Source organism: Eriocheir sinensis, chromosome 22 (genome assembly GCF_024679095.1).
Source record: "Eriocheir sinensis breed Jianghai 21 chromosome 22, ASM2467909v1, whole genome shotgun sequence".
NCBI lineage: Eukaryota > Metazoa > Arthropoda > Malacostraca > Decapoda > Varunidae > Eriocheir > Eriocheir sinensis.
Window position 1 is genome coordinate 20,373,810 of NC_066530.1, and position 17,500 is coordinate 20,391,309.

General features: G+C 47.0%; 2 protein-coding genes across 3 annotated transcripts in view; both read left to right on the forward strand.

The window, feature by feature from the left end:
- The window catches only part of LOC127002252 (uncharacterized), a 45,086-nt gene extending 31,151 nt beyond the window's left edge, over positions 1 to 13,935 (forward strand). Inside the window, exons 6-18 of one of the 2 annotated variants that reach the window (XM_050868060.1) lie at positions 775 to 889; positions 1,375 to 1,546; positions 1,902 to 2,121; positions 2,318 to 3,948; positions 4,231 to 4,411; positions 5,592 to 5,735; positions 6,155 to 6,317; positions 6,668 to 6,833; positions 7,164 to 7,446; positions 8,002 to 8,141; positions 8,426 to 8,572; positions 9,023 to 12,296; positions 12,441 to 13,935. In XM_050868060.1, coding sequence (XP_050724017.1) covers positions 775 to 889; positions 1,375 to 1,546; positions 1,902 to 2,121; positions 2,318 to 3,948; positions 4,231 to 4,411; positions 5,592 to 5,735; positions 6,155 to 6,317; positions 6,668 to 6,833; positions 7,164 to 7,446; positions 8,002 to 8,141; positions 8,426 to 8,572; positions 9,023 to 9,551 — 3,891 coding nt within the window. In that variant the 3' untranslated portion in view covers positions 9,552 to 12,296; positions 12,441 to 13,935. The remainder of the gene's footprint in view (positions 1 to 774; positions 890 to 1,374; positions 1,547 to 1,901; positions 2,122 to 2,317; positions 3,949 to 4,230; positions 4,412 to 5,591; positions 5,736 to 6,154; positions 6,318 to 6,667; positions 6,834 to 7,163; positions 7,447 to 8,001; positions 8,142 to 8,425; positions 8,573 to 9,022; positions 12,297 to 12,440) is intronic. The other variant, XM_050868061.1, reaches the window with a different exon arrangement.
- A 518-nt stretch (positions 13,936 to 14,453) lies between these two features.
- LOC127002253 (uncharacterized) overlaps positions 14,454 to 17,500 on the forward strand; it is a 25,949-nt gene continuing 22,902 nt past the window's right edge. Inside the window, exon 1 of the mRNA XM_050868063.1 lies at positions 14,454 to 14,593. The gene's annotated coding sequence lies outside the window, so the exon portion shown is untranslated. The remainder of the gene's footprint in view (positions 14,594 to 17,500) is intronic.

The window sequence follows — 17,500 nt, forward strand, 5'->3', positions numbered from 1 at the left end:
GAGGAGGAGGAGAGAGATTGGGGGAGGGAAGGGAGAAAAGAGAAGAGAAGGGAGAGAAAGAGAAATGGAAGGTATGGAAAAGAAGGGAAAGGAGTAGAGGGTAGAGGAAGGATTTAAAGGAAAGGGAAGGAAGAAAGGGAGGAGAGGAGGAAAAGGAGGCTTGGAGAAGGTAAGGGAGGGAGGAGGAGTGGAGGAGAGATAAGAGAACTGGGAGGGAAAGAGAATGAGGAATGGGAAGTATGGAAAAGAAGGGAAAGGAGTTGAGGGTAGAGGAAGGTTTCAAAGGAAAGGGAAGGAAGAAAGGGAGAAAAAGGAGGCTTGGAGGAGAAGGTAAGGGAGGGAGGAGGGGTGGAGGAGAGATAAGAGAACTGGGAGGGAAAGAGAAGGAGGAAAGGGAGGTATGGAAAATGAATGTTGAGTGGTGTTAAAGCAATCAGATAGAACAGAAGTGGTAAAAATTCAGTTCCTATTAACCCATCCGCTGCAATTGTCACGGATTTCGCCTTCACTTGTAGCCTGGTAACATACACTCCTGGGTCTTTCTCTGCCTCTGTGGTGGATAGTGGAGTGTCTCCCATGTGGTATTGGTATGCTGGATATCCCCTCCCAAGGTGCAGGGCTTTACATTTTTCTCCTTTGAATTGTAGCAGCCACTTTTTGCTCCATTCCTGTAGCTTGGTGATGTCTTCTTGTAGGAAATCCACAGTCGAAGGGTTAATGCCTTTTCAGTAATAATAGTAATAATAATAATAATAATAAAAATCTTCCCCGTAGCTGCGTTGTTGTGGGCCCAGCGAGACACATCCTGAGTGCTTCCCCATCGCTGACCACGACCTCTGTTGGGAGTATGCCCGCACTGCGCCTGCCACCACTACAGACTGTGCCCTGGGTATGTACTAGCTGGTTAAGTTAGGCTAGGTTAGGTTAGGGGAGGTTTGGCTAGGCTAGGTTAGGGCAGGTTAAATTAGGTTAGCTCAGCTTAGGTCAGGCTAGGTTAGGTTAGTTTAGATTAGGTCAGGCTAGGTTAGATTAGATTTGGTTAGGCTTGGTTAAGTCAGGCTAGGTTAGGTTAGGTTTGCTTAGGCTTGATTAGAGCAAGTCAGGTTAGATTAGGTTAGGTTACAAAGAAGGAAAAAAATAATTAGACAAGGAGGTATAGGAAAGAAGGAAAGGGAATAGGAAGGAAAGGAAGGGGAAAAAAGTATAGGAAAGATGGAAATAAAGTGAAGGAGGAGATGGGCAAATAGAAAAGGGAAGAAGAAGGGAGGAGAGGGAAGGAGAAAGAATGGAAGGAAGGGGAGGAGGCATACAAAAGAAGCCTCCTCTCGATCAACTCCACACCCTTGCTAAATACACTGCCTTCCTAAACTACAGGGGTGCGAGAACAGCTGAACGGCGCCACCTCCTTCCTCGACGGCTCAGGCATCTACGGGTCATCCAAGAGAGAGAGTGATGCACTGAGGCTCTTCGAGAACGGCCACCTCAAGACACAGGCTGACTGGTTGCTACCACGCGCCACCTCACACACTTGCAAGGATGCCATGATGTGAGTGCAAAAGAGCTTCCGTTTAGTGCAAGACATCCACTGAGAAATTCAAGCTAAAGGGAGAGGTTTTATTTCAATCTGTGTCTGTGTTTGTCTCTCTCTCTCTCTCTCCTCTCTGTTCGTAAATCTATCTTTTTCTGTTCGTCCATCTCTCCATTCGTCAATCTATCTCTCTCTCTCCTCTCTGTTCGTAAATCTATCTGTGTTTTTCTGTTCGTCCATGTCTCCATTCGTCAATCTATCTTTCTCCTCTCTGTTCGTAAATATATCTATGTGTTTTTCTGTTCGTCCATCTCTCCATTTATCAATCTATCTCTCTCTCTCTATTCGTCTCTTATGTCGTTCTCTGTCGTAGGTGTTTCCTTGGCGGGGATCTTCGGCTCAACCTTCACGGTGGTCTGGCGGCGCTGCAGACGATGCTGGTTCACGAACACAATCGCATTGCCTCCGCCCTGTCCGAGCTCAACCCGCAGTGGGGTGACGACACCATCTTCGAGGAGTCCCGAGCCATTGTGTCGGCACAGCTGCAGCACATCACCTACAGAGAGTTCCTGCCTGTGCTGCTTGGTGCCAGGGTAAGGGACTGTAGGGTGCAGGGTGGGCATGGTGACAGGGTGTACGGGGTGGGGATGGATGAATATATAGATGGGAATCAGGGGCAGACATATGGGCAGAGAGATGGCTGTACAGGTATACATATGGACATACAGACAGACAGATGGATCAATGGATTAACTTGTCTTATCTCTCCTCTCTCCTGGCTGTCTCCAGGTGGTTGAGGAGAATGAGTTGACGCCGCTGGCCGCCGGGTTTTACCACCAGTACGACATCACCATTGAGCCGGGCGTGTTCAACTCTGTGGCCACGGCGGTGCTGCGTCTGGTGCTGACGCTGCTGCCCGACGCGCTGAGCCTGGGCGAGGGTGCGGGCCAAGTGCCGTTGGCCAGCACGGCGCTCAACATGTCACTGCTGTACAAGCCCCGGGCCTATGAGATGCTGATGCGCGGCCTGATCAGCACCAACTCGCTGACCTTCGACTCAGCTGTCAGCAGCTCCATGCGCGACTTCCTGGGCGGGCTGGACCTGGCGGCCCGTGCTGTACAGGCCGGCCGGGACCACGGCCTGCCTCCCTACGTGGTGTGGCGCCCCCTGTGTGGCCGCCGGCCCGCCACCGCCTTCGACGACCTGGCGGATGTGATGCAGCCGCAGCAGATTGATCGCCTGAGGCACGTGTACGCCAACGTGGCCGACGTGGACCTGTTCACCGGGGTCATCTCGGAGACGCCGGTGGACGGGGCGGTGGTGGGGCCCACGGCTGCCTGCCTGCTGGCCCTACAGTTCAAAGTGCTGCGCCAGACTGACCGCTACTGGTACGAAAACGACCTGCCGCCCTCAGCCTTCAGCAAGGAGCAGCTGTTTGAGCTGCGCAAGTCCTCCGTGGCGCGCCTGCTGTGCGACAACGTGCCGGGCCTGGAGCAGGTGCCACGCACCGCCTTCCTGGCACGTGACCAGTTCCTCAATGCACCGGTGCCGTGCCGTGACGTGGAGGGTGTGGACCTCGGGGCGTGGAAGACGCGCGGCAAGGTGGTGGTCGCAGAGGACATCCTGCACAGCGTGGTGGAGAAGGGCAAGCAGGCGGTGGAGCGCCGCCGCCAGATGGAGAAGCGGGTGTTTGAGAAGGGCCTGGTGGCGGGCTCCAAGTCCTCGCTGGGCTCAGCCTACGCCAACAACAAGCCCAACCCAACCTCGCTGGTGCTGGCCAACACCTCCGTGCTGCTGGAGGCAACCTCCCAGGAGCTGGTCACCATCATGCACGACCGACGTGTGCGCCGACAGATCCAGGGACTTGGCAACGAGTTTGACTCGCTGGACCTCAACCTGCCCTCCGTGGACATCTCCGGCCTGGTTCCGCCTGCCCCCCTCATCCGAACCTGCCGGGAGACCGAGGAGCACCGTGCCTGTGATGCCCGCAGCCGCTACCGCACCATCAGCGGCCACTGCAACAACCTGCGGCGGCCTGACTTTGGCCGCAGCAACACTGTGTTCGCCCGGATGCTGCCGGCCGGCTACGACGATGGCATCTCTGCGCCACGCACCCGCTCCGTGGCGGGTGACTCCCTGCCCTCACCGCGCACCATCTCCACCACCATCCACAACGACATCTCCCACCCACACGCACGCTACACACTCATGGTGATGCAGTTCGGGCAGTTCCTGGATCACGACATCACCTTCACACCCGTCAACAAGGGCTTCCAGAACTCCATCCTGGACTGCAGGGACTGCGAGGCCCAGCAGAGAGTCCACCCAGAGTGCTGGCCCATCCCCGTGCCGTCCCATGACCCTTACTACCCGGCCGTCAACATATCCTCCGGCAGGCCATTCTGCATAGCCTTCACCAGGTAAGGACCAACAGTACAATAAGTGTGCCTTTAGTAGCCTGAGTCACTTGCCTGAGTTCTTCTTCTTTGTGTGTAGTTCATCTTCCATTCTTGGGATCAGACTTGCCATGATCCTCCTCCATGTTGCTCAATCCAGTGCTAATCCTTCCTCATTTATGCACTCTCATATGGGCAGTGCTTAGCAGGCTTTCTTTCACAATTATTTCTTTTTTAAGACCTTGAGCTGCTTTTATACTGTAATACATCAAAACAAAAGCATACCAACTCTATTCCTCTTCCCAGGTCTCTCCCCGGCCAGCAGACTTTGGGTCCCCGCGAGCAGATCAACCAGAACACGGCCTTCCTCGATGCCTCCCACATCTATGGCCAGGAGCTGTGTGAGGCCCGGGAGCTGAGGGCCGACCAGACGGGCTACCTCAATGTTACCAGACACCCCATCCGTGGCAAACCTCTGCTGCCTCAGGTATAGGAGGGGGTGTTTTGTCCTCTTGTTAGCTGTTCTGTCTCACCTTCTTATTCTCTCTCAGTCTCTCCCTCACTCTTTCAATCTCTCTCTCTTGTATGTGTAAAACCTAGCAGCTTTGGCGGACCCCGTTTGGGGCTCCAGCGAGTTGGTCCGTTGAAATGGTGGACCCTGTTTGGGGCTCAGCTCAAAACGCCTAATTCGAGCTACTTGCAGGCGGTGGTGGCATAGAGCAACCCACCATGCATGCCTTGGGTCATTGTGGTGGGTGAGTGATCTTGAGGTGGGCTTATATGTCATAGGTGGTGCTGTAAGGTCATGGCAGACTGAATTACGGTAGCTATCCATACAGTAATCACTTGTCAAATTCTCTAAAGTAGACAACAAGCGACTCGGCTAGATGCCACGCATCACAAGACTTTATTTTGTTACAAACACCACCCAAAAAGAATGGAGTTTGAGTAAAAGTAAATATTTTTAACGGGTTTATGGTTATGAGAGGAGTACTCTGATATATGTTCCATGCTCTTTTCTTAGTCTCAAAATGCAGTGTAATGTTAAGGTTTCTCGGCCACTTCTCGGCTTTCCCATAGCCGAAGCCCACGGGTTAAGTATAGGAGTGGTTATTTTGTTCTCCTTTTAGCTGTTCTGTCTCTCTTCCTCTTTCTCTTTTTCCCTCTCTCTTTCAATCTCTCTTTCTCTCTCTTGTATGTGTAAAACCTTTTCTTCTGGTTATTTTGTTCTCCTTTTAGCTGTTTTGTCTCACTTTCTTTCTCTTTCTGTCTCTCTCACTCCCTCACTTTTTCATTCTGTCTCTCTCGTATGTGTTTAACCTCTTTACCACTCACATTAACTATTTCCAAAGGGCAAAAAGGAGATGAATCACTTCCTCATGAGTGTTTCTTTAGGTTCATGGTACAGTGGAAGGATTAAACTACCACCAGGGTCATAAATCTACCCATGAAAATGCCCACAACTTATCATATGAAAACCTTGTCAAATATGTGTTTCTTAGGTTCATGGTACAGAGGAAGGATTAATCTATCACCAGGGTCATAAAACTACCCCTGGAAATGCCCACAACAACTATGAAATCCCTGTCCCTGTCAAATATGTTTGCTTGGGTGCCTAAATGTTTAAGTAAACAGACTCTTATGTATTTCCTTTTCTGGCCCTACAGGAGACAGGGAACCCCGAGTGCAAAGCAGACTCTGGGCGGTGCTTCAAGGCGGGAGACTCCAGGTCCTCTGAGCAGCCTGGCCTGGCTGTGGTGCACACCATATGGATGAGAGAACACAACAGGGTGGCCGACGGGCTGGCTGCGGTAAGGGGATTAAATATGTGTTCTTTCCTTCCACTTCTTCTACCTCTTCTATTTTTTCATTTACCGGTTACATCAATATATTTTTGGGGGTATTCTCAGATGCTTCCTCCTTTCACATCAACTAATTCCAAAGGCCCATAAGGAGATCAATTGCAGCATAATGAGTGTCCTTTTAGGTTCATGGTACAGAAGAAGGATCAGACTAACACCAGGGTCATAAAACTACCCAAGGAAATGATCCAAACTCTCATGAAAGCCTTGTTGAATATGTGAGCTTGGGCTTCAAAATGTTTAAAAATACAGGCTTACATCTCACTCCTCACAGCCTTTCTTCTCACCTCCCCTCGTTAGATACAGGCTTAATACAGGCTTACATCTCCTCCCTTCTCACAGCCTTTCTTCTTCCCTCCCTTCCATAGATCAACGCCCACTGGGATGATGAGCGTCTGTACCAGGAGGCGCGGCGCATCGTGACGGCACAGTGGCAGCACGTGGTATACAATGAGTTCCTGCCGAGGGTGCTGGGATGGAACGCAATGCAGCTGTACTCCCTCAGGCTCAAGACAGAGGGATACTATGGGGGTGAGTGCAGGGAGTGTTTGTATGTGAGTAATTGTCTGTATATTTCTTCCTCTCCCTGTTTGTCTTCTCTCCAACCTCTTAACCCGTCTGCTGCAATTGGCATGGATTTGTCTTTCAATGGTAGCCTGGTCACATATAGTCCCAGGTCTTTCTCTGCCTCTGTGGTGGATAGTGGAGTGTTTCCCATGTGGTATTGGTGTGTTGGATATCCCCTCCCAAGGTGCAGGACTTTACATTTTTCTTCATTGAATTGTAGCAGCCACTTTTTGTTCCATTCCTATAGCTTGGTAAGGTCTTCTGGTAGGAAATCCAGCCAAGGGGTTAATCATGTGTCCCTCTTTCCCTTGCAGAATACGATGGTAACTGCAACCCAGGTATACTAAATGAGTTTGCCACGGCAGCCTTCCGCTTCGGCCATTCGCTAATTCGTCGTTCCCTCCTGCGAATGGATACCTCCTTCAGCGAGAGCCATGGAGGTGTTGAGCTGAGGAAGAGCTTCTTTAACCCTGACATGCTGTGAGTAGAGGAAGGATAGATATGTGTATGTGTGTGTGTGTGTGTTTGAGAAGGGATAGAGGGGGAAGGAGGAAAGAAAGGGAAGGGAAGGAAATGACGCCACTAAAAAAAATTGCCTGCACCATGACGGGCTTGGGTCGACCACCAGGCCCCTGAAGAAAGCCTACTAGTGCTACAGGTGAAGACGTAAAAAAAAAAAAAAAAAGAAAGAGAAAAAGAAAAGTGACAAGCTTTCAACATTTACATTATTTTTCAACCAATTATTTTCCATCCTATACTTTTCTTCCCTAACCAAAAACAATCAACACTTCCCCTTTCATCCCTCCCCAGGCTCGAGTTCCAGATGATCGACGAGCTTGTACGAGGGCTCATATCCACCCCCATGGAGACCCTCGACAACTTCCTGACAGAGGAGATCACCAACCATCTCTTTGAGGATGCCACTGTGCCCTTCTCTGGCCTGGACCTTGCTGCCATGAACATCCAGAGGGGCAGAGAGCATGGTATTCGCACCTACAATGAGTACAGGGCCGTGTGTAACCTCAAGAGGGCCAGAACCTTTGCCGACCTGAGCCGAGAAATCAAGCCAGAACTGATTGAGAAACTGCAGAGGGTGAGTAAGAAAAGGAGAGAGGAGGAGGAAGAGGAGGAGGAGAGTAAGAGTAGAAGAGAGGAGGTATAGAGTAAGAGAGGAGTGAGGGAGGAGGAGGAGGAGGAAGATTAGTCACCCCTCATATCAACTATATCCAAAGGGCAAAAAGGAGATTAGTCATGTTATAATGAGTGTTTCTTTAGGTTCATGGTACAGAGGAAAGGTCAAACTATCACTAGGGTCATAAAACTGCCCCTGGAAATACCCAAAACTCCTACGAAAGCCATGTCAAATATGTTTATAGGTTCATGGTACAGAGGAAGGGTCAAACTATCACTAGGGTCATAAAACTACCCCTGGAAAAAGCCAAAATTTCAATGAAAGCCTTGTCAATATATGTGAACTTGGGCGCTGCTGAAATCCTTTAAAATACGCTCCTATAAATCTCTCCCACTCTTGACAATCATGTATTTCCACCTCCCTTTCATTATTTGGTATTTAATCTGCTCTTTCCTTACTAATGTGTTCCTTTGGCCCTAAAGCACTAGGTCTAAGTCTTTATCTATGTCTCTGCAGGTTTACCCGAGTGTTGAGGACATTGACCTGTTCACGGGAGGACTTTGTGAAACGCCGCTCCAGGGAGGTATCATTGGACCCACTTTTGGCTGCATCATCGGCCTCCAGTTCTCCTTCCTCAGAAAGTGTGACCGATTCTGGTGAGTGTGTGTGTGAGGAGGGGGGGTGTATGTGTGTGTGTGTGTGTGTGTGTGTGTGTGTGTGTGTGAGGGGGGGGTGTATGTGTGTGTGTGTGTGTGTGTGTGTGCACGAGAGGAAAAAAATCTTATTCCAAAATCTACTCTGTACCCCTTCCCTCCCTTTCCTGCCTTTCTTCCATTCCCTCTCTCTTCCTCCATGCTATCTCCCTCATTCTTCCTCCTTCCCTCCCTCCTATCTTCCTCCCTCCTCCTCCTCCGCCTCTCACCCCAGTCTTCCTCCGCAGGTATGAGACATCCAACCCACACCTGAAGTTTAGCGAGGAGCAGCTGGCAGACATCAGGAAGGTGACCATGGCCTCGCTTGTCTGCCAGAACTGTGACGTAGTGGAGCAGATTCAGCGGGGAGTGTTCGACATGCCACACGACTTTCTGTGAGTGGAGCCAGTGGTAGTAGTAGTGGTAGGAGTAGTAGTAGTAGTAGTAGTAGCAGTAGTAGTAGTAGTAGTTGAAGTGTTTCTGTGAGTTATCTCCTTCCCTTCCTTCCTTTCTTTCCTTCCCTCCCTCCTCTCTTCCTCTTCCATATTCCTTCCTGTCCTTCCCTTCCCTTCATTTCTTCTCTCTACTTCTTTCCCACTCCTCTCTTTCCTTCTCTTCCTCCCTCCCGTCCATCTTTCCTTAGGTAGTAGTAGTAGGAGTAGTAGTAGTAGTAGTAGTAGTTAGTTCTTGTATTATTATATGTGATGTTCTTACTGTTGATGTTGTTGTTGATATGCATTAATAGCTGTAGTAGTGGCAGCAGTAACAGCAACCTAACTATGACCTAAGGCACTTCCCCTCCTCTATCCCCCCTCTCTCCTCTGACCCTGCCGTCCCCTGCCCAGGAACCCTCGTGTGCCGTGTGCTGCCGTGCCATCCGTCAACCTCCAGCTGTGGCGCGACACCTCCACGTGCGTGATCGGCAGCGAGGCCGTGGGTGTGGGGGAGGTGCGCACACCCACGCCCTGCACCCTATGTTCCTGTACGCCGGCCGGTCCACAGTGCCAGACGCTTAAGGTCAACTGCTTCGAACTGAGGTCACGTTTCGGGCTGGACGAGATCCTACGCGACAACGTATGCCGAGCGCAGTGTGGGAACATCCTCGACCCTAATAGACCACCCCAACCCCAGCCCCAACAGCCCCAATCCAGACCCCAGAACATTTTCAATGAAGGGCTGACTCCACCACCTCCTCCCCCTCCTCAGCAGCCCCCCCTCCCCCCGCCGCAGTCGATTCCACAACGTCCGCGCCCCCCTCAGCCCCCCTTCCAGCCCTCCTCCCCCATTTTCAGACCCCCGCCCCCCCCGCCGCCGCAAAATCCCCTGAGGTTCCCGTTCCCAATCCCTCCCTTCCTCCGCTCCTTATTCAGTTAGTGTAATTATCATAGTCCTCCTCCTCCTCTTCTTAGTTAAATGGCCCTCTTATCTTCCTCTTTGCCCTTGTCATATTCCTCCTCTTCCTCCTTCTTTACCTCCTCCTCCTCCTCCTCTTAGGTATATGCAAGAGTTAACCCTGCTAGGTACATTTTTTCTTCTTTTCCCTCCCCTTCCTCCTCCTCCTCCTCCTCCTCCTCCTCCTCCTTACCTATCCCTCCCTCCCTCCCTCCCTCCTCCTACTCTCCAGCCCTAGCCTAACTAACACTCCGTCCAACTCTAGTTCCGTCCATCTATAAATAATTCCGTCCATAACTGCTACCATGCAATCCGTCCCTATAAATATACATACGTTGAATTGGCTGTTTTTGGTGTGATTTTCTGTTGAGAGTTTTATTACTACTACTACTATTATTATCATTAATATTATGGGTGTCGTCGGTGCCTCGTACATATATTATACTATTATTACAAACGAGCGTTGTCATATGTGGCGAGCGAGCGAGCGAGTCAGTTGTTCTTTATTATTTTTTTTTTGTTTGGGTTCTGTCGGTTGCACGAGTCCATTTAGATGCATTCCAAACGTCCGTGTTTTTAAGTTCCTCAGAAAACCCTTTGGAAGTATGTATTTAGAGGCACTAACACAAGAAAATGGCAGAGTGTATGCTATAATAAAAGGTTTCTGTGCTAAGAATACTAAGTCCGTGCATTCAGATCCTCTTTGGAATCTTTAAGAGCCTTTTAATGCATTCAAAGCCCATGTCATGAAGGATTCTGCATGTTAGAACCTACTTAATACACTCAAATCCCTTATAGTCTATTCAAATCCTGTTATGAAATATTTTGCACATTAGAACCTGCTAAGTAGATTCAGAACCTCTGCAACCTATTCCAATCCCATTGCAGATAATTTTGCACATTAGAACCTGCCAAATACACTCAAATCCCTTATCAATTCAAATCCCCTATAGTCTATTCAGCTCCCCTATTATGAAGTATTTTGTACATTAGAACCTATTAAATAGATTCAGATCCCATACCGTCTATTCCGATCCTTTATGACAAGGGTTTCACGCATCACCACCAGTCAAGTACATTAATTTCTTAGGTTCGGGAGCCAAGAAAAAAGGGTTCCCACGCCACACGCTCGCCGCCCCGTCGTCCGTCCTTCCAACATGTGAATTACCATAATCTATAAATACCAATACAAGAGAAAGAATTGTTTTAGTCTTAGTATTATTGTGATTATTAATGTCATGATCGCACACAACTTCTCGGTCTGGACTCGCTGCCCTGTATACTAAACCTGATCCCCTATCCCTTCCTTCCTTCCTCCCCTTTGATATAACACTGAGTGAGCTCCCAAGCGCCATATATATAGTCCTGTAGCCCTGGCATCCGTGTTCTGTGTCTCTGTCTGTGTCCATGTTCGTGGCGTAGCTGAATACACCCATAGCACCAATAGCATCCATAGCTCTCCCTTCCCAGGCCATAGACTTTAGATTATGAGCTTTTTGTCAACCACTTCTATGGGTTAATGGCTTCCAACTTATTGATTTTGCTCTTTTAATAAAGCTCTCCCTTTCTAAAACATTAGAACATAAGAACATAAGGAGTCTGCAAGAGGCTGGTTGGTCTATACAAGGCAGCTCCTGTAAAAATAAGTCATTGCAAGTGAAGTCTCTGGAATTTAACAAAGGAAAAATGTAGCATAGAAGTCTTACCATTGTGTTATAAGTTTGCATTGAGTGACACTTTCAAACCAAGGAGATAAAATAATTGCAAGTAAAGTAGTATATATGTGGAATTTAACAAGGGCAAAAAGTATGTACCATAGAAGTCTCACTATTGTGTTATAAGTTCGCGTTGAGTGACACTTTCAAACTAAGGAGATGAAATAATCGCAAGTGAAGTAGTATGTGGAATTTATCAAGGGCAAAAAGTAGCATAGAAGTCTTACCATTGTGTTATAAGTTCATATTGACTGACACTTTCAAATCAAGGAGCTGAAATAATTGTAAGTAAAGTTAAATGTCGAACTTAACAAAGGCAAAACATAGCATGGACTCCCCTACCCTATTTTTACATTTCATAGCAAGGGAGACGTTAAAATATGACCTTGTAGTGTGCAGCGAATATACTTCAATCTCAACACTTAAATCTCAAGGGAAGGTGCAATTTCTAACTAGCTATGGCCATCGACACGAACACAGCCAGATAGACACATAAAAATGGATTGTCAGAAAACGTATATACCCACCCCCTCCTTTTCTTCCCTTCCCACTTAGCGCCTCACTAAATGCAAATATGTAATACCGAGTGTGATACTGTTGTCATGGAGTTCTTAGTTACTTAATATATTGTAGTAGTGTTAAGAGATCAAGGCCCATATTCTCAGATGGTTTAGGCTCACACAACTACTATTTCTCAAAGCCACAGAGGAGATTAGCCAGGTTCTCATGACTGTTTTTTCACATTCAATATATATACAGAAGCCTTGTCAATCTATCACTAGGCTCATGTAACAAACTAACACACATTCCCAGATGCTTAGGGCTCTCAAAACCTCTATTTCTCAAGGCCTCAGAAGAGATTAGCCGGGTTCTCTTGATTGTTTCTGTGCATTCAATATATAGAGGCCTTGTCAAACTATCACTAGGCTCATGTAACAAACTAACACACATTCTCAGATGCTTAGGGCTCTTAAAACCTCTAGTTCCCAAGGCCACGGAGGAGATTAGCCGGGTTCTCTTGATTGTTTCTAAGCATTCACCATACAGAAGCCTTGTCAAACTATCACTAGGCTCATGTAACAAACTAACACACATTCCCAGATGCTTAGGGCTCTCAAAACCTCTATTTCTCAAGGCCTCATAAGAGATTAGCCAGGTTCTCTTGATTGTTTCTAAGCATTCACCATACAGAAGCCTTATCAAACTATCACTAGGCTCATGTAACAAACTAACACACATTCCCAGATGCTTAGGGATCTCAAAACCTCTATTTCTCAAGGCCACGGAGGAGATTAGCCGGGTTCTCTTGATTGTTTCTGAGCATTCACTCTACAGAAGCCTTGTCAAACTATCACTAGGCTCATGTAACAAACAAACACACATTCTCAATTGCTTAGGGCTCTCAAAAACTCTATTTCTCAAGGCCACAGAGGAGATTAGCCGGGTTCTCAGGAGTGTTTTTCCTCATTCATTATACAGAAGCCTTGTCAATCTATCACTAGGCACATGTAACAAACTAACACACATTCCCAGATGCTTAGGGCTCTCAAAACCTCTATTTCTCAGGGCCACAGAGGAGATTAGCCGGGTTCTCAGGAGTGTTTTTCCACATTCAATATACAGAGGCCTTGTCAAACTATCACTAGGCTCATGGAACTATACTGAACTAACACACATTCTCATATGCTTAGGGCTCTCAAAAGCTCTATTTCCCAAGGCCACAGAGGAGATTAGCTGGGTTCTCAGGAGTGTTTCTAAGCATTCACTCTACAGAAGCCTTGTCAATCTATCACTTTCTTATGTACCTACTGAACTAACACACAGAACCCCACTGAAAGCCTTGGCAAATGTGGGTTTTGTGTGTGTATGTGGCCTCTAATGAGTGTTTCTAAGCATTCACCATACAGAAGCTTTGTCAAACTATCACTAGGCTTAAGGAACGACTAAACTAACACATGGAACCCCTAGAAATGCCTTAGAAAGTGTGGGTATGTGTATATGTATGTGTGAGCTCTGAAATGTTTGAGAATCTGGGCCTTATAGTAAGTCCATCCTGTCCCATCCCTGTCTCCAAACTGTAGCCTTTGTATTTAGTCCAATATGCTAAGTTATTTATCCAACCTAGGCTGTCCTGTGTGTGTGAGTGTGTGTGTATGAGAGAGAGAGAGAGAGAGAGAGAGTGTTCTAATTTATATTCAATGGAAGTAATAGATAAGATTTTACTGTATTATTATTATTATTATTATTATTATTATTATTATTATTATTATTATTATTATTATTATTATTATTATTATTATTATTATTATTATTATTATTATGTTTATGATTATTATTTTATCTGAAGCTTCATTGTGTATGTAATATTATCTTATATATATATTCCTCCTCCTCCTCCTCCTCCTCCTCCTTTAGGCAGCCTCACCTCCCTTCCTTGTGTAAATAGCAAAGTGTGTGTGTGTGTGTGTGTGTGTGTGTACCTATATATTGGTGGAATGAAATATGGTGACGGACAGAGAGAGAGAGAGAGAGAGAGAGGGGTTGTATGCTGTAGTTCTAGATTTCTTTCCTCTCTCTCTCTCTCTCTCTCTCTCTCTCTCTCTCTCTCTCTCTCTCTCTCTCTCTCTCTCTCTCTCTCTCTCTATATCTCTCTCTATATCTCTCTCTCTCTCTCTCTCTCTCTCTCTCCTCTCCTCCTCCTCCTCCTCCTCCTCCTCCTTTTCCTTTTCCTTTTCCCGTCAAAGTCTGTGATGTTATTGGTGAATGGTGCCTTCCCCTCCTCCTCCTCCTCCTCCTCCTCCTGAGTATGTATATTGAAGGAAAAGTCTGCCAGTATTAACGGTTATACTCACATGAATAAATAAATGAATAAATATTATGTGAGTCGATGCTGTCTGTTTTTATTCATCTGTGTGTATGTGTGTGTGTGTGTGTGTGTGTGTGTGTGTGTAAGGAATTTGCTCTCCTCTGTTCCCTTCTAATGTCTTTACCATCTGTGTGTGTGTGTGTGTGTGTGTGTGTGAGTGTGTGTTTGTCCTTGTAGTAGTTAGTAGTAGTAGTAGTAGTAGTAGTAGTAGTAGTAGTAGTGGTCACATCAAGATATACAGTTACAGTGACAGTATTTCCCATAGTGCATGTACAAGGACCCAGCTCGTCATACTACAGAGAAGAAGAGGAGGAAGAAGAGGAGGAGGAGGAAGAAGAATGCATGAGCCAGGGAACAATGAAACTAGCCTTGAGAGACAGCAAAAGAGACTGAACATAGCGGGAGTTTGCCCTCACCAGCATCATCAACAACATCATTTTATGGTATCACTGGTCCAGAATTGAGGTATTTTTCGATGTTCTCCTCCTGTCTCTGTTTGGTGTTAGTGCCCTCTATCCTGCTCAGGCAAATGCTCTTTCTAATTTCATCTCTCTACCTGACCCTCTGTCTAATTTCCACCCATGGTCTGTAATATCTAGTCCAGAATAAAGGTATTTTTCAACGTTCTCCTCCTGTCTCTGTTTGGTGTTAGTGCCCTCCATCCTGCTCAGGCAAATGCTCTTTCTAATTTCATCTCTCTACCTGACCCTCTGTCTAATTTCCACCCATGGTCTGTAATATCTAGTCCAGAATAAAGGTATTTTTCAACGTTCTCCTCCTGTCTCTGTTTGGTGTTAGTGCCTCCATCCTGCTCAGGCAAATGCTCTTTCTAATTTCATCTCTCTACCTGACCCTCTGTCTAATTTCCACCCATGGTCTGTAATATCTAGTCCAGAATAAAGGTATTTTTCAACGTTCTCCTCCTGTCTCTGTTTGGTGTTAGTGCCCTCCATCCTGCTCAGGCAAATGCTCTCTATAATTTCATCTCAACCTGGTCCTCTATAGTCACCACCATCATTTTCTGCTATTACTGGTTCAGAAACGAGGTATTTTTACGTGTTTTCCTCCTGTCTCTGTTTGGTGTTAGTGCCCTCCATCCTGCTCTGGCAAATGCTCTCTCTAATTTCATCTCTCTACCTGTTCCTCTGCAGTCACCAGCATCGTTTTCTGGTATTTTTAGTCCAGAATCAAGGTATATTTCAATGTTCTCCTCCTCCTCCTCCTCCTCCTCCTCTTGTCCCTATTTGGTGTTAGTGCTCTCCATCCTGCTTTGGCAAATGTTCTCTCTAATTTCAACTCTCCCCCTCGTCCTTTGCGGTCACCAGCATCATTTTCTGGTATTTTTAGTCCAGATTCGAGGTATTTTTCAATGTTCTCCATCTGACTCTTTGATAATTCTTGGGTTGGCACACTCATACTTGCCTTGTCCATCTGTTATATGTTCTATGCTTGATGTGACCTGCCGAAGTCTATTTCCGAGAGAGAGAGAGAGAGAGAGAGTCAATAACCTTCACTATTGTACTCTAATGTGTGAGTATAACAGTCCATATTCTAAATTGTAATGTATATACACTTATTGACTGATAATATATATTTTTCTTTGACAATAAATGAGAGTTTAGATTGCTGTTGCATTGTGTGTGTGTGTGTGTGTGTGTGTGTGAGAGAGAGAGAGAGAGAGAGAGAGAGAGAGAGAGAGAGATTACTTGAAAGACGTTGAATTGCAAATATATTATAATTTTCACTTTCCATTCATATTTACTATCATGTTCTCCTCCTCCTCCTCCTCCTCCTCTTTTGTTTCCTTGTTAACAATGAGGAAAAAAATACATTAATTCTCAAACTTTCTTACTTTCAACAAAATAAATTAATGTTATGGACGACCCATTTTTCTGAAAGAGAGAGAGAGAGAGAGAGAGAGAATTGATTGTTTATTGTTTAAAAGTTGACAATTGGGTTCAGTACTCTCTCTCTCTCTCTCTCTCTCTCTCTCTCTCTCTCTCTCTCTCTAATTAACAAGGAGAGAGAAACAGACAACAGAGAGAGAGAGAGAGAGAGAGAGAGAGAGAGAGAGAGAGAGAATCACATAATATACGCAACTCCTTTCTCTCTCTCTCTCTCTCTCTCTCTCTCTCTCTCTCTCTCTCTCTCTCTCTCTCTCGCTAGCCAATCATTGTAGCTTTCAGGCGGTAGTGCGCGCTGTGATTGGCTGGACGGGGAGAGCTGGGCGGGGTGGGCGGGGCGGGGAGAGGAGGAGAGGAGGGAGGAGGCGGATGGTGGAAGGGAAGGGAAGGGAGAGGAAGGGAACGGAAGGAAAGGGAAGGGAATTAAAGGAAATGGAAGAGAAAGAAAGGGAAGGGAAGTGAAGGGAAGGGAAGGGAAGGGAAGGGAAAGAAAGGCGTGATTGTGGAAGGGAGGGGAAGGATAGGGAAGGGAAGAGAAGGTAAGGGAAGGAATGGATAGGTGTGATTGTGGAAGGGAGGGGAATGATAGGGAAGGAAAAGTAAAGGAAGGGAAGGAAAGGCGTGATTGTGGAAGGTAGGGCAAGGATAGGGAAGGGAAGAGAAGGGAAAGTAAAGGAAGGGAAGGAAAGGTGTGATTGTGGAAGGTAGGGCAAGGATAGGGAAGGGAAGAGAAGGGAAAGTAAAGGAAGGGAAGGAAAGGCGTGATTGTGGAAGGCAGGGCAAGGATAGGGAAGGGAAGGGAAAGGAAGGGGAGGGAAGGGAAAGAAAGGCGTGATTGTGGAAGGGAGGGGAAGAATAGGGAAGGGAAAAGAAAGGAAGGGGAGGGAAGGGAAAGTAAGGGAAGGGAAAGACATGCGTGATTGTGGAAGGGAGGAAGAAGGATAGGGAAGGGAAGGGAAAAGAAGGAAAGGGAATGGAAGGAAAGGCGTGATTGCGGAAGGGAGGGAAAGGGAAGAAAAGGGGAAGAAAGAGAAGGAAAGGCGTGATTGTGGAAGGGAGGGGAAGGATAAGGAAGGGAAGAGAAGGGAAGGGAAGGGAAGGGAAGGGACAAGAGAAAAGCCTGGGACATTTCTGGTGCATTTTCCTGCTGGCAAAACGAAAAGCTGGGAAGGGAAAGGAAGGAAAGGAGAGGAGAGGAGAGAGGAATGGAGGGGAGGGAAGAAAGAGGGTGGGGCAGCGGTGGGTGGTGTAGTAAAGGGAAAGGGAAAGGGAAGGGAGGGGAAGGAAAGGGATAGAGAATGAAGGGAAAGGAGGGAGGGGAGGGAAGGAAGGGAAGACATAAGGATAGGGAAATGAGGTGAAGGAAATGAGTAGTTAATGAAGGGGAGTAAGGAAAGGAAGGGGAGGGGAAGGGAAGGGAAGGGATAGATAAATGAGGTGAAGGAA